The 13,386-nt window shown below is 44.1% G+C and overlaps 1 protein-coding gene across 1 annotated transcript in view; it reads left to right on the top strand.

Annotated features, from left to right (window-relative positions):
* Nucleotides 1-12,632, top strand: part of LOC124135144 (HEAT repeat-containing protein 6-like) — a 39,746-nt gene extending 27,114 nt beyond the window's left edge. The window contains exons 21-24 of the mRNA XM_048396264.1: nt 10-231; nt 583-724; nt 7,657-7,770; nt 10,129-12,632. Of these exons, the coding sequence (XP_048252221.1) occupies nt 10-231; nt 583-724; nt 7,657-7,770; nt 10,129-10,193 (543 nt within the window). The 3' untranslated portion in view covers nt 10,194-12,632. The remainder of the gene's footprint in view (nt 1-9; nt 232-582; nt 725-7,656; nt 7,771-10,128) is intronic.
* The last annotated feature ends 754 nt before the right edge of the window (nt 12,633-13,386 follow it).

The following is a 13,386-nucleotide window of genomic DNA, read 5'->3' as shown; positions in this document are numbered from 1 at the left end:
ATTTCCTAGATCGAAGTGATGAATGCACTCTCCTCGGTGGTGAAAGACTGCAAGAACTTCAAGGTCCGCATCAATGGTGCCCTGGCTCTGTCGGTCCCAAGGGAGAGGAACGCGTACGGCTCGTCTGAACTGTACGCCTCGGTGTGGGAGAGCCTCATTGAGGCGCTCAGATCATCAGAGGACATCTCCGACTTTGCTGAGTTCCGCTACAGGGACAATCTGACCGATCAGGTAACTGGACATTGATTCGCTTGAACAGAGAGTGGGGAGCCAAGGTAGGATGTGGGCTTGAGGTCAGAAGCGTGTCAATGGGTCGGCTGTGATCTACTTTAAGTGGGCAGGGTTTAATAGAAATATTTTAGGGCTTAATAAGGTGCTTCCTGCAGATCCAGTGACCCAAATATACAAATGTGGAATAAAAATGAAATTTTCAGAAAAATCTTGTCAACAAATTTCAGTAATTCAGTACCTTTAATGTTGAATAAAATTAGAAAGGAACTAATGCGTTTATTTGACGTTCAAAGAAACACTCATACCATCACTAAAAGTGGTGTAAAACCCTCCTCACTCACTCACTCACAGATCATAGAGGCCATCTTCCACATGTTGCACCTGCTGTGCCCCGAGGACCTTCCGGCGCTGCTGCCATGTCTGCAGACCAAGGGCTTCATCCTACAAGCCTTCATGGAGAAACTCCGATCATCCAACGCCCAGTTCCTGAAGGGTAGGGGGAAAAAATCCTTTGCTTTGATTCTATTATTTAATATGTGGCAAATAGATGGCAAGTTTTGTACATCTCAAGGCTGTTGTGGACAAGCAAGACCCCCAATATGCAGGCATGTGTTTCAGTACATCATGGATTCATGATTGTGGGTGTATGACTGATAGCAAACCTTGGTGATTCTGCCCTTCTGAAGGGAGGTGCAAGGGTAGCACTATCAGTTGTAGTAGGATCACTCAGGGTACATGGGTAGCACTATCACTTGTAGTAGGATCACTCAGGGTACATGGGTAGCACTATCAGTTGCAGTAGGATCACTCAGGGGACATGAGTAGCACTATCAGTTGTAGTAGGATCATTCAGGGTACATGGGTAGCACTATCAGTTGTAGTAGGATCACTCAGGGTACATGGGTAGCACTATCAGTTGCAGTAGGATCACTCAGGGGACATGGGTAGCACTATCAGTTGTAGTAGGATCACTCAGGGTACATGGGTAGCACTATCAGTTGTAGTAGGATCACTCAGGGGACATGGGTAGCACTATCAGTTGTAGCAGGATCACTCAGGGTACATGGGTAGCACTATCAGTTGTAGTAGGATCACTCAGGGTACATGGGTGGCACTATCAGTTGCAGAAGGATCACTCAGGGTACATGGGTAGCACTATCAGTTGTAGTAGGATCACTCACGGTGCATGGGTAGCACTATCAGTTGTAGCAGGATCACTCAGGGTACATGGGTGGCACTATCAGTTGCAGTAGGATCACTCAGGGTACATGGGTAGCACTATCAGTTGTAGCAGGATCACTCAGGGTACATGGGTAGCACTATCAGTTGAAGTAGGATCACTCAGGGGACATGGGTAGCACTATCAGTTGTAGTAGGATCACTCAGGGGACATGGGTAGCACTATCAGTTGTAGTAGGATCACTCAGGGTACATGGGTAGCACTATCAGTTGAAGTAGGATCACACAGGGGACATGCATGGGTAGCACTATCAGTTGTAGTAGGATCACTCAGGGTACATGGGTAGCACTATCAGTTGAAGTAGGATCACTCAGGGGACATGCATGGGTAGCACTATCAGTTGTAGTAGGATCACTCAGGGTACATGGGTAGCACTATCAGTTGTAGTAGGATCACTCAGGGTACATGGGTAGCACTATCAGTTGAAGTAGGATCACTCAGGGGACATGGGTAGCACTATCAGTTGAAGTAGGATCACTCAGGGTACATGGGTAGCACTATCAGTTGAAGTAGGATCACTCAGGGGACATGGGTAGCACTATCAGTTGAAGTAGGATCACTCAGGGGACATGCATGGGTAGCACTATCAGTTGTAGTAGGATCACTCAGGGTACATGGGTAGCACTATCAGTTGTAGTAGGATCACTCAGGGTACATGGGTATCACTATCAGTTGAAGTAGGATCACTCAGGGGACATGGGTAGCACTATCAGTTGAAGTAGGATCACTCAGGGTACATGGGTAGCACTATCAGTTGAAGTAGGATCACTCAGGGGACATGGGTAGCACTATCAGTTGAAGTAGGATCACTCAGGGGACATGCATGGGTATCACTATCAGTTGTAGTAGGATCACTCAGGGTACATGGGAAGCACTATCAGTTGTAGTAGGATCACTCAGGGTACATGGGTAGCACTATCAGTTGAAGTAGGATCACTCAGGGGACATGGGTAGCACTATCAGTTGTAGTAGGATCACTCAGGGGACATGGGTAGCACTATCAGTTGTAGTAGGATCACTCAGGGTACATGGGTAGCACTATCAGTTGTAGTAGGATCACTCAGGGTACATGGGTAGCACTATCAGTTGTAGTAGGATCACTCAGGGTACATGGGTAGCACTATCAGTTGTAGTAGGATCACTCAGGGTACATGGGGTTTTATGCGTCCTGCGTTAGGTTTTGTACCATGAGCCGGAGGTATCTTACTGACGTGTTTAATATGACATTGTAAAAGAATTAAAACAAATTCAAAATTGATAGAAAATGGCTGTTCGGTTGAGGATTTGTGCTATCGTTGTCTTGGAAAAAGCATGCATCTTTATACTTCGAAGTGGGCTTTCCGACCATATTCAGCTCTTGCTGTAACACTGTGTAACATACTTGTGTCCAGGTCCGACACTGCTCTGTAACACTGTGTAACATACTTGTGTCAGGTCCGACACTGCCCTGTAACACTGTGTAACATACGTGTGTCCAGGTCCAATACTGCCCTGTAACACTGTGTAACATACTTGTGTCCAGGTCCAACACTGCCCTGTAACACTGTGTAACATACTTCTGTCCAGGTCCAACACTGCCCTGTAACACTGTGTAACATACTTGTGTCTAGGTCAAACACTGCCCTGTAACACTATGTAACATACTTGTGTCCAGGTCTAACACTGCCCTGTAACACTGTGTAACATACTTGTGTTCAGGTCCGACACTGCCCTGTAACACTGTGTAACATACTTGTGTCAGGTCCAACACTGCCCTGTAACACTGTGTAACATACTTGTGCCAGGTCCAACACTGCCCTGTAACACTGTGTAACATACTTGTGTCAGGTCCGACACTGCCCTGTAACACTGTGTAACATACTTGTGTCAGGTCCGACACTGCCCTGTAACACTGTGTAACATACTTGTGTCAGGTCCAACACTGCCCTGTAACACTGTGTAACATACTTGTGCCCAGGTCAAACACTGCCCTGTAACACTGTGTAACATACTTGTGTCCTGGTCCAACACTGCCCTGTAACACTGTGTAACATACTTGTGTCAGGTCCAACACTGCCCTGTTACACTGTGTAACATACTTGTGTCAGGTCCGACACTGCCCTGTAACACTGTGTAACATACTTGTGTCAGGTCCGACACTGCCCTGTAACACTGTGTAACATACTTGTGTCAGGTCCAACACTGCCCTGTTACACTGTGTAACATACTTGTGTCAGGTCCAACACTGCCCTGTTACACTGTGTAACATACTTGTGTCAGGTCCAACACTGCCCTGTTACACTGTGTAACATACTTGTGTTCAGGTCCACCACTGCCCGGTAACACTGTGTAACATACTTGTGCCAAGGTCAAACACTGCCCTGTAACACTGTGTTACATACTTGTGTCAGGTCCGACACTGCCCTGTTACACTGTGTAACATACTTGTGTCCAGGTCCGACACTGCCCTGTAACACTGTGTAACATACTTGTGTCCAGGTCCGACACTGCCCTGTAACACTGTGTAACATACTTGTGTCCAGGTCCGACACTGTCCTGAAACACTGTGTAACATACTTGTGTCAGGTCCAACACTGCCCTGTTACACTGTGTAACATACTTGTGTTCAGGTCCGACACTGCCCGGTAACACTGTGTAACATACTTGTGTCAGGTCCAACACTGCCCTGTTACACTGTGTAACATACTTGTGTCAGGTCCAACACTGCCCTGTTACACTGTGTAACATACTTGTGTTCAGGTCCACCACTGCCCTGTAACACTGTGTAACATACTTGTGCCCAGGTCCACCACTGCCCTGTAACACTGTGTAACATACTTGTGTCCAGGTCCGACACTGTCCTGTAACACTGTGTAACATACTTGTGTCCAGGTCCGACACTGTCCTGTAACACTGTGTAACATACTTGTGCCCAGGGCCAACACTGCCCTGTAACACTGTGTAACATACTTGCGTCCAGGGTCAACACTGCCCTGTAACACTGTGTAACATACTTGTGTCCAGGTCCAACACTGCCCTGTCACATTGTGTAACATACTTGTGTCCAGGTCCGACACCCTCCTGTTACACTGTGTAACATACTTTTGTCCAGGTCCGACACTGTCCTGTAACACTGTGTAACATACTTGTGCCCAGGTCCGACACTGCCCTGTAACACTGTGTAACATACTTGTGTCAGGTCCAACACTGCCCTGTAACACTGTGTAACATACTTGTGTCAGGACCAACACTGCCCTGTAACACTGTGTAACATACTTGTGTCAGGTCCGACACTGCCCTGTAACACTGTAACATACTTGTGTCCAGGTCCAACACTGCCCTGTAACACTGTAACATACTTGTGTCCAGGTCCAACACTGCCCCGTAACACTGTAACATACTTGTGTCAGGTCCAACACTGCCCTGTAACACTGTAACATACTTGTGTCCAGGTCCAACACTGCCCTGTAACACTGTAACATACTTGTGTCAGGTCCAACACTGCCCTGTAACACTGTGTAACATACTTGTGTCAGGTCCAACACTGCCCTGTAACACTGTGTAACATACTTGTGTCAGGTCCAACACTGCCCTGTAACACTGTGTAACATACTTGTGTCAGGTCCAACACTGCCCTGTAACACTGTGTAACATACTTGTGTCAGGTCCAACACTGCCCTGTTACACTGTGTAACATACTTGTGTCAGGTCCAACACTGCCCTGTTACACTGTGTAACATACTTGTGTTCAGGTCCACCACTGCCCTGTAACACTGTGTAACATACTTGTGCCCAGGTCCACCACTGCCCTGTAACACTGTGTAACATACTTGTGTCCAGGTCCGACACTGTCCTGTAACACTGTGTAACATACTTGTGTCCAGGTCCGACACTGTCCTGTAACACTGTGTAACATACTTGTGCCCAGGGCCAACACTGCCCTGTAACACTGTGTAACATACTTGCGTCCAGGTCCAACACTGCCCTGTAACACTGTAACATACTTGTGTCCAGGTCCAACACTGCCCCGTAACACTGTAACATACTTGTGTCAGGTCCAACACTGCCCTGTAACACTGTAACATACTTGTGTCCAGGTCCAACACTGCCCTGTAACACTGTAACATACTTGTGTCAGGTCCAACACTGCCCTGTAACACTGTGTAACATACTTGTGTCAGGTCCAACACTGCCCTGTAACACTGTGTAACATACTTGTGTCAGGTCCAACACTGCCCTGTAACACTGTGTAACATACTTGTGTCAGGTCCAACACTGCCCTGTAACACTGTGTAACATACTTGTGTCAGGTCCAACACTGCCCTGTTACACTGTGTAACATACTTGTGTCAGGTCCAACACTGCCCTGTTACACTGTGTAACATACTTGTGTTCAGGTCCACCACTGCCCTGTAACACTGTGTAACATACTTGTGCCCAGGTCCACCACTGCCCTGTAACACTGTGTAACATACTTGTGTCCAGGTCCGACACTGTCCTGTAACACTGTGTAACATACTTGTGTCCAGGTCCGACACTGTCCTGTAACACTGTGTAACATACTTGTGCCCAGGGCCAACACTGCCCTGTAACACTGTGTAACATACTTGCGTCCAGGGTCAACACTGCCCTGTAACACTGTGTAACATACTTGTGTCCAGGTCCAACACTGCCCTGTCACATTGTGTAACATACTTGTGTCCAGGTCCGACACCCTCCTGTTACACTGTGTAACATACTTTTGTCCAGGTCCGACACTGTCCTGTAACACTGTGTAACATACTTGTGCCCAGGTCCGACACTGCCCTGTAACACTGTGTAACATACTTGTGTCAGGTCCAACACTGCCCTGTAACACTGTGTAACATACTTGTGTCAGGTCCAACACTGCCCTGTAACACTGTGTAACATACTTGTGTCAGGTCCGACACTGCCCTGTAACACTGTAACATACTTGTGTCCAGGTCCAACACTGCCCTGTAACACTGTAACATACTTGTGTCCAGGTCCAACACTGCCCTGTAACACTGTTACATACTTGTGTCCAGGTCCAACACTGCCCCGTAACACTGTAACATACTTGTGTCAGGTCCAACACTGCCCTGTAACACTGTAACATACTTGTGTCCAGGTCCAACACTGCCCTGTAACACTGTAACATACTTGTGTCAGGTCCAACACTGCCCTGTAACACTGTGTAACATACTTGTGTCAGGTCCAACACTGCCCTGTAACACTGTGTAACATACTTGTGTCAGGTCCAACACTGCCCTGTAACACTGTGTAACATACTTGTGTCAGGTCCAACACTGCCCTGTAACACTGTGTAACATACTTGTGTCCAGGTCCAACACTGCCCTGTAACACTGTAACATACTTGTGTCAGGTCCAACACTGCCCTGTAACACTGTGTAACATACTTGTGTCAGGTCCAACACTGCCCTGTAACACTGTAACATACTTGTGTCAGGTCCAACACTGCCCTGTAACACTGTGTAACATACTTGTGTCAGGTCCAACACTGCCCTGTAACACTGTGTAACATACTTGTGTCCAGGTCCAACACTGCCCTGTAACACTGTGTAACATACTTGTGTCCAGGTCCAACACTGCCCTGTAACACTGTGTAACATACTTGTGTCCAGGTCCAACACTGCCCTGTAACACTGTGTAACATACTTGTGCCCAGGTCCAACACTGCCCTGTAACACTGTGTAACATACTTGTGTTCAGGTCCGACACTGCCCTGTAACACTGTGTAACATACTTGTGTCCAGGTCCGACACTGCCCTGTAACACTGTGTAATATACTTGTGTCCAGGTCCAACACTGCCCTGTAACACTGTAACATACTTGTGTCAGGTTCAACACTGCCCTGTAACACTGTGTAACATACTTGTGTCCAGGTCCAACACTGCCCTGTAACACTGTGTAACATACTTGTGTCAGGTCCAACACTGCCCTGTAACACTGTGTAACATACTTGTGTCCTGGTCCAACACTGCCCTGTAACACTGTAACATACTTGTGTCAGGTCCAACACTGCCCTGTAACACTGTGTAACATACTTGTGTCAGGTCCAACACTGCCCTGTTACACTGTGTAACATACTTGTGTCAGGTCCAACACTGCCCTGTAACACTGTGTAACATACTTGTGTCAGGTCCAACACTGCCCTGTAACACTGTGTAACATACTTGTGTCAGGTCCGACACTGCAGACAGCGAGGAAGCAGGTGGAGAAGGTGGGGCTGTGTCTGTCCACTGGAGACGATCTGGTTGCCATGCAGCTGCTCACAGAGATCTGCCTCATACATGCAGGTAAGGGACTGGACAGGAAGAGCTTAGGCTTGTTGTCTCTTGCCACCAAGAATGTGTTAATCATACTTGGTCCAATATTCCTTGTGCGTTTACCAGTGGGGAAGGTCGGCATTGATTAGCCAGTGAATTATGTCTCCATTCTATTTTATTATACCTGGGACTCATTCATTGCTATGGGTAAGGTTTGAGTTCCGTTTGAATGCTTTTATGCTATAAATCATCCTTTCAAATTACACTTTCCTGATAAGAGGACCACCTGTGGTGTAGTGGATAGGGTGCCTGGTAAGTGGAAGGTCAGTGGTTGAAGCATATGTAGCACATGTGGTGTCTCTTGCACATGCAAGTGACTTTGTTCAAATATCCCTTGGTTCTCCCAGAAGACCACATACGTGGCCTTGTGGTAGAGTGTTTGCCTGGAGAGCAGAAGGTCCGGGTTTCATTCCCCAGCTGCGCCATACCAAGAGACTTTAAACGATGGTACAGTGATTCCTTGATATACCACGGTCATCGGGGTCCAAGATCCCGACCCTGCGTCCTCAGAAAGAGCGTTATACAGATATTCATTGTTCAACACATTACGTAATGATAGTAGTAAATGGAACATAATTATTTCACAGTAGCATGGGACATGTAGATCTATGTAACACTGATCGTGGGCGATCAATCAAAACACACACAAAAATTAAATAATTATTAGTGTAAATGAATAAAAGTACAGTGTAATATTTTACGAGTGGATTTATACATGTAGATTCTATGTATGGAAACAAACTGTTGTTATATTCTAGTTCCTCGGAAGAAATGTGGTCTGATTGCCAACCTTCAGACATTATTGATTGATGACAGTGCATTACAAAGCCGAACAAGCCTTGTAACCAAACTAATGTGAGACAAAGGCTGTGATTGGTTAATATATGTTGTACTTGTTACCCTGTCTGGCACTTGGCATTAAGGGGCTAAAACAAGGACTGGTTGGCTTGGAGTCAGTATACTGTATACACACTAAGACCCACCCGCTATTCCCGCCCGTATGCATGCAGGGTCCGATGTGTGGCTGAACCACTCATTGGAATTTAATGAAATTTGACTGGAAGCATCCCTAGGTGGTGGGGATTCAAAATTGTACAAATGGTGGGGCTGACCCCCCCAGGGCTGAGGGGCGGGGCCAAATAGGGGTAATTTGGCTATGTTGCTTGAAACGACTCCTTCTCAGGAACTAAGAGATAGATATCAACCATATTTGGTTGGAAGCATTCTCCGGTGGTGAGGATTCAAAATTGTACAAATGGTGGGGCTGAGGGGCGGGCCAAAAAGAGTTTATAACTTGGACACAGTTAAGTCCCAGCACTGGCAAAGGAGTTAGAACCTTGACCATAACATGCAAACCAATATTATTCCCACCCTATAATAAACAGATACATGGTATACATTTGTTTGTTATGAAGAGAATAATACATTTATGCCGACAGGATCTTTAACCAACATTTGTATCAAGAGAAGTACACGTTCATGCTGTCAGATTTGCCATCCACCCCTTTTAAATGCTGAGTCAAAATTATGAAATATTTGCGGTATTATATACATTTACAATGCAAATGTATATTTGTCATGGTTGCGTAAATATCCAGGTGAACGATACAAACCCTATGGGCCTCTTGTTCTTGTTGATGTTATTATTAGTCCAGCTACCTAAGCTATGGGTACTCTGAATCAATCAAATGAATCCTGGGAAGAACAAACCATTTTCCCTGGAAATAGAGCCCCATATTTGACACGCAAGATGTAGCACTCTCCTACCCAGAGTTTGTTATGGTCAACCAAGTACCACAGCCACAGGCCAGCGAGATAAGACGATTTGTGCCATTACACGATTCATTCAACAAATTACATGTTTTTCATCTATTTCATTTTTGAAAAGTCAACACAATGGCTTTTAGATAAACACATCATAAATTGGTTAACTTTCATTGAGAAAATATATGAAACATGAAAAACTAGTTGCATTTACGTATTTGTCCTTTGTTTACATTGGTGGTATGATTCCACGTGCTGTCATCGAAGTCATGAATAGCTAGTGTTACAGTTGCTTTGATGTATAAAAATATATTGTCATGCACCTCACTGTCACAGTTGCAGTAGCATATCTGTATAATAATGCACTGAAAGGATTCCTTTAGGCCAATCTGCTCTGATTTAAGAATAAGCGCATTTGTTTACAATCTAGATAAAAGTCTGTTCACGTGATATGCAAATATGCCTGCAGCAGCGGTATATCGCTGAGTCATCATGGTGCTGGAGTGGGGAGGTGAAGAAATGTTCACGGTAACCAGGTGATGAGATCCTTCTTTCATGTTTCAGACACTGATGAGGAACAAGAAAACAGACCAGCAGAAAAATCAGCTTTCATGCAAATCTATGACTAATGGAGAGATGATACTCTTGATGATGGGCATGGAAACAGAAAGATGTTCACAAGACATCAAACCCTGTCTACTGAAGTCACAATTACTTCGAATCACGTCATGTTGACTTGGATGATGTAGATCTGAATTCTGAGGTCTGGCTTAGTAATTATTGACTGCTTCTGAGAATCATGGGTTCTGCAGCCTACAGAAACTAGCCGTACATTCTTTACTTGACTACCTGGTCGTCACTGATAGATTCCAATTTCATTAAAAAAAACCATAAATTATTTTGAATACACAAGAGCCACGATTTCAATAAAACCTGTATGTGTCATGAAGACATCCAGTCCTTTACAGCTCACTGATAGGTTCACCATATTGGTCATGTGGTCAAGTTGCCCAACCTGATCAGGTCTGTGGTTCAAATCCCATCACAGAACTCGGAAAATGATACTGCATGATACACACATATTAAGGTAACATGTAAAATAGTATATACATTATTTGTAAAATCATATATTCCGCTGATACATAAAAGTGGTCTCAAGGCACTGGTGTATGATTTAACCCAAATGCATTACATTTGATTGAGCTTTCTTTGATTCCCATGTTGATGGAATACAACTCAAGACAAGACTTGTGTCAATATGCATGTATCACATTGTGTCTCAAGACACGATTTAAGGAATTTGATTTAACTTGTACCAGATTGCATCAGACAAAACCAGGTTGCATCCTGGTCCTATACATTGAAACATGGCCTGCTGCCAGTGTCACGTGGATTAAAGACGCATTTCTATAATATGTCATAGGAACATGTGCACATAATCTTAATGTACCCACAGTTTGATGACATCACGCCTAAGAAATTACACATGACTGACTGAGTATGATTTTACGTCGCTTTTAGCAATATTCCAGCAATATCACGGCAGGAGACACCAGAAATGGGCTTCACACATTGTACCCATGTCGGGAATCGAACCCGGGTCTTCGGCGTGACGAGCGAACGCTTTAACCACTAGGCTACACAATTTGAAGTATGTAGACCTAAGTATCAGGTTACATTTTTCAGTTATAGGTTGCACTAGTGCATGTTTGATATCGCTAAATTGAGCCCTTTGTATCATATCAGAACCTTACTATCAAGATATGTATGGCATCATAACAACTGCAGAACCATATACAGTGAAAGCTTGTCAACATTGGACCAGGATTATGTAGGGACCATAACGTTATGTTATTAAGCCACAGTGGACAGGGGTGGTACTGTTCCTTGTGATATCTAAAGTTCCCTGGGTATGTAATATTATGCCTTTAGTTTTATATCTTATCATTCCCAGTAGGTGTCAGTGGAAGCAGGGTGTCGTTGTACGAGACGCCACTACCAACAAAACCAGGCTAATAGATGTAAAAAACAAATGGTAGTGATGAAAGAACTTATTGAGATGGTATTTATGCTGTTATTATCATCTTGATAGTCTTTTTAAAATATTTTATTATGTCATTGGTACATCATTGCTGTACATGCTGTATGCTAATTGAAAAGGAATAGTTCTCCGAAGGGTTTTGCTGTTTGCTACCGGTTGTCGTCGTCACATTCTCTTCTTCACTCGTCATAAGGGTTTCCATCTTTGTTATTTTCATTAGCGACGTCTCCTGACGTTAAGTTTTTACTCTTAACAGATATCGTTGCACTGTTTCATCAAACCATTTTGATGACTACACTATTGTCACAGTTGATTCTGAGCCAGGAAGTCACTGGCCTTTCTGAATTTAAAGAAATAAATTTATAGAATAGTTTATCAACCATAACATGGTTTAAGTCTGAGAAATCACTCGATTTTGTGGATTCGGGAAGTAGAATCAACAGATTCTCATGATTTCTCCATTACGGAACATACCATGGTGAAGTAATCACCGAAATATACTCTTCATTACGTTGTCAATATGTAACATTTTTCACGTACATGTATTATCAAATCTACCAGTGATTGAAATTAAGAATGAAAGTGAAGGGGAAAGTTAAGGATGGGCCATACCGCACTAGAGACACAAACAACCAACCTCATGGACCCCTTATTTACTGACCCCACTAAAGATATTAGTGAGTTGGGTTTAACTCTACTTTGAACAGTATTCCACTTCTATCATGGTGTGTCAGCTTAATGTATGAGGAAAATGATGCAGGTCTCAAATGTTTCCTACTTTAGTGAAACCTGCGAGCAAGGTTATGGTGGTGACAAACATAGAAAGTATTGGGGCGAACCGGGATTCAAACCCATGATCATAGGAGTCTGACATGCCAAAGGGATGCAACTCTGCAGGGAGATTTGCAACACCTAAGATGACAGGGCCACCGATGCCCCACTGATAGTAAAAGGCAAGACATTCACTTTATTATTATCCCCCGCCCAACAAAGTTGGCAGGGGGTATAGAAACGGGCTCCGTCCGTCCGTCCGTCACGTTTTGTTTCCGGAGCATAACTCATAAACCGTTCAATTTTTTTTTCATCAAACTTTGCAGGTCTGTCAGGTACATGCTGAACTAGTGCCTTTTGTTATTTAGAATTTTTTATTTTTTTACGTTTCCATGGCAACAAGATGGACTTAGGTTCTGTTAGGGTAGGGTTTCGTTTCCGGAGCATAACTCATAAACCGATCAATATTTTTTCATCAAACTTTGCAGGTCTGTCAGGTACATGCTGAACTGGTGCCTTTTGCTAGTTAGAAATTTTACAAATTTTTATTTTTTACGTTTCCATGGCAACAAGATGGACTTAGATTCCAAACTCTTCTTTTTTTACAATTTCCATGACAAGTTCCACCTCGGTTAAAAAAGGTTAGGGTTTGTTTAGATTTAATTATGTCATAAATTCTGCAACAGGGGCAGGGGATATAGCCACGTTAGTGGCAAACTCTTGTTTTAAATGCGTGAGTGTGTGACTGGGCAAATGCTTTGTTATGATGGTGATATAGGGTTCCAACTTAAATATTATCTTAACTTATAATGTTTGGATCTGATTGGTTCATGTGATCTTGATAAAATACCAATGAGTGGGAGAAAATCCCTTATACCCTGCCACGAAGAAAACAGCTAGGCTGCACATGGATAGGAGCGGGAGAATAAATCTTTTGCATCCCAGTATGAAGCAAAAAGCTGTGCGTTGTTTACAACTCAATGAAGGTCCTGTGACAACACAAGTTAACC

Source organism: Haliotis rufescens, unplaced genomic scaffold, assembly GCF_023055435.1.
Source record: "Haliotis rufescens isolate VD_foot unplaced genomic scaffold, xgHalRufe1.0.p SCAF_15, whole genome shotgun sequence".
Lineage (NCBI taxonomy): Eukaryota > Metazoa > Mollusca > Gastropoda > Lepetellida > Haliotidae > Haliotis > Haliotis rufescens.
The sequence above is the reverse complement of the archived record's forward strand: the minus strand, read 5'-3'. Positions and strand labels throughout refer to the sequence as shown.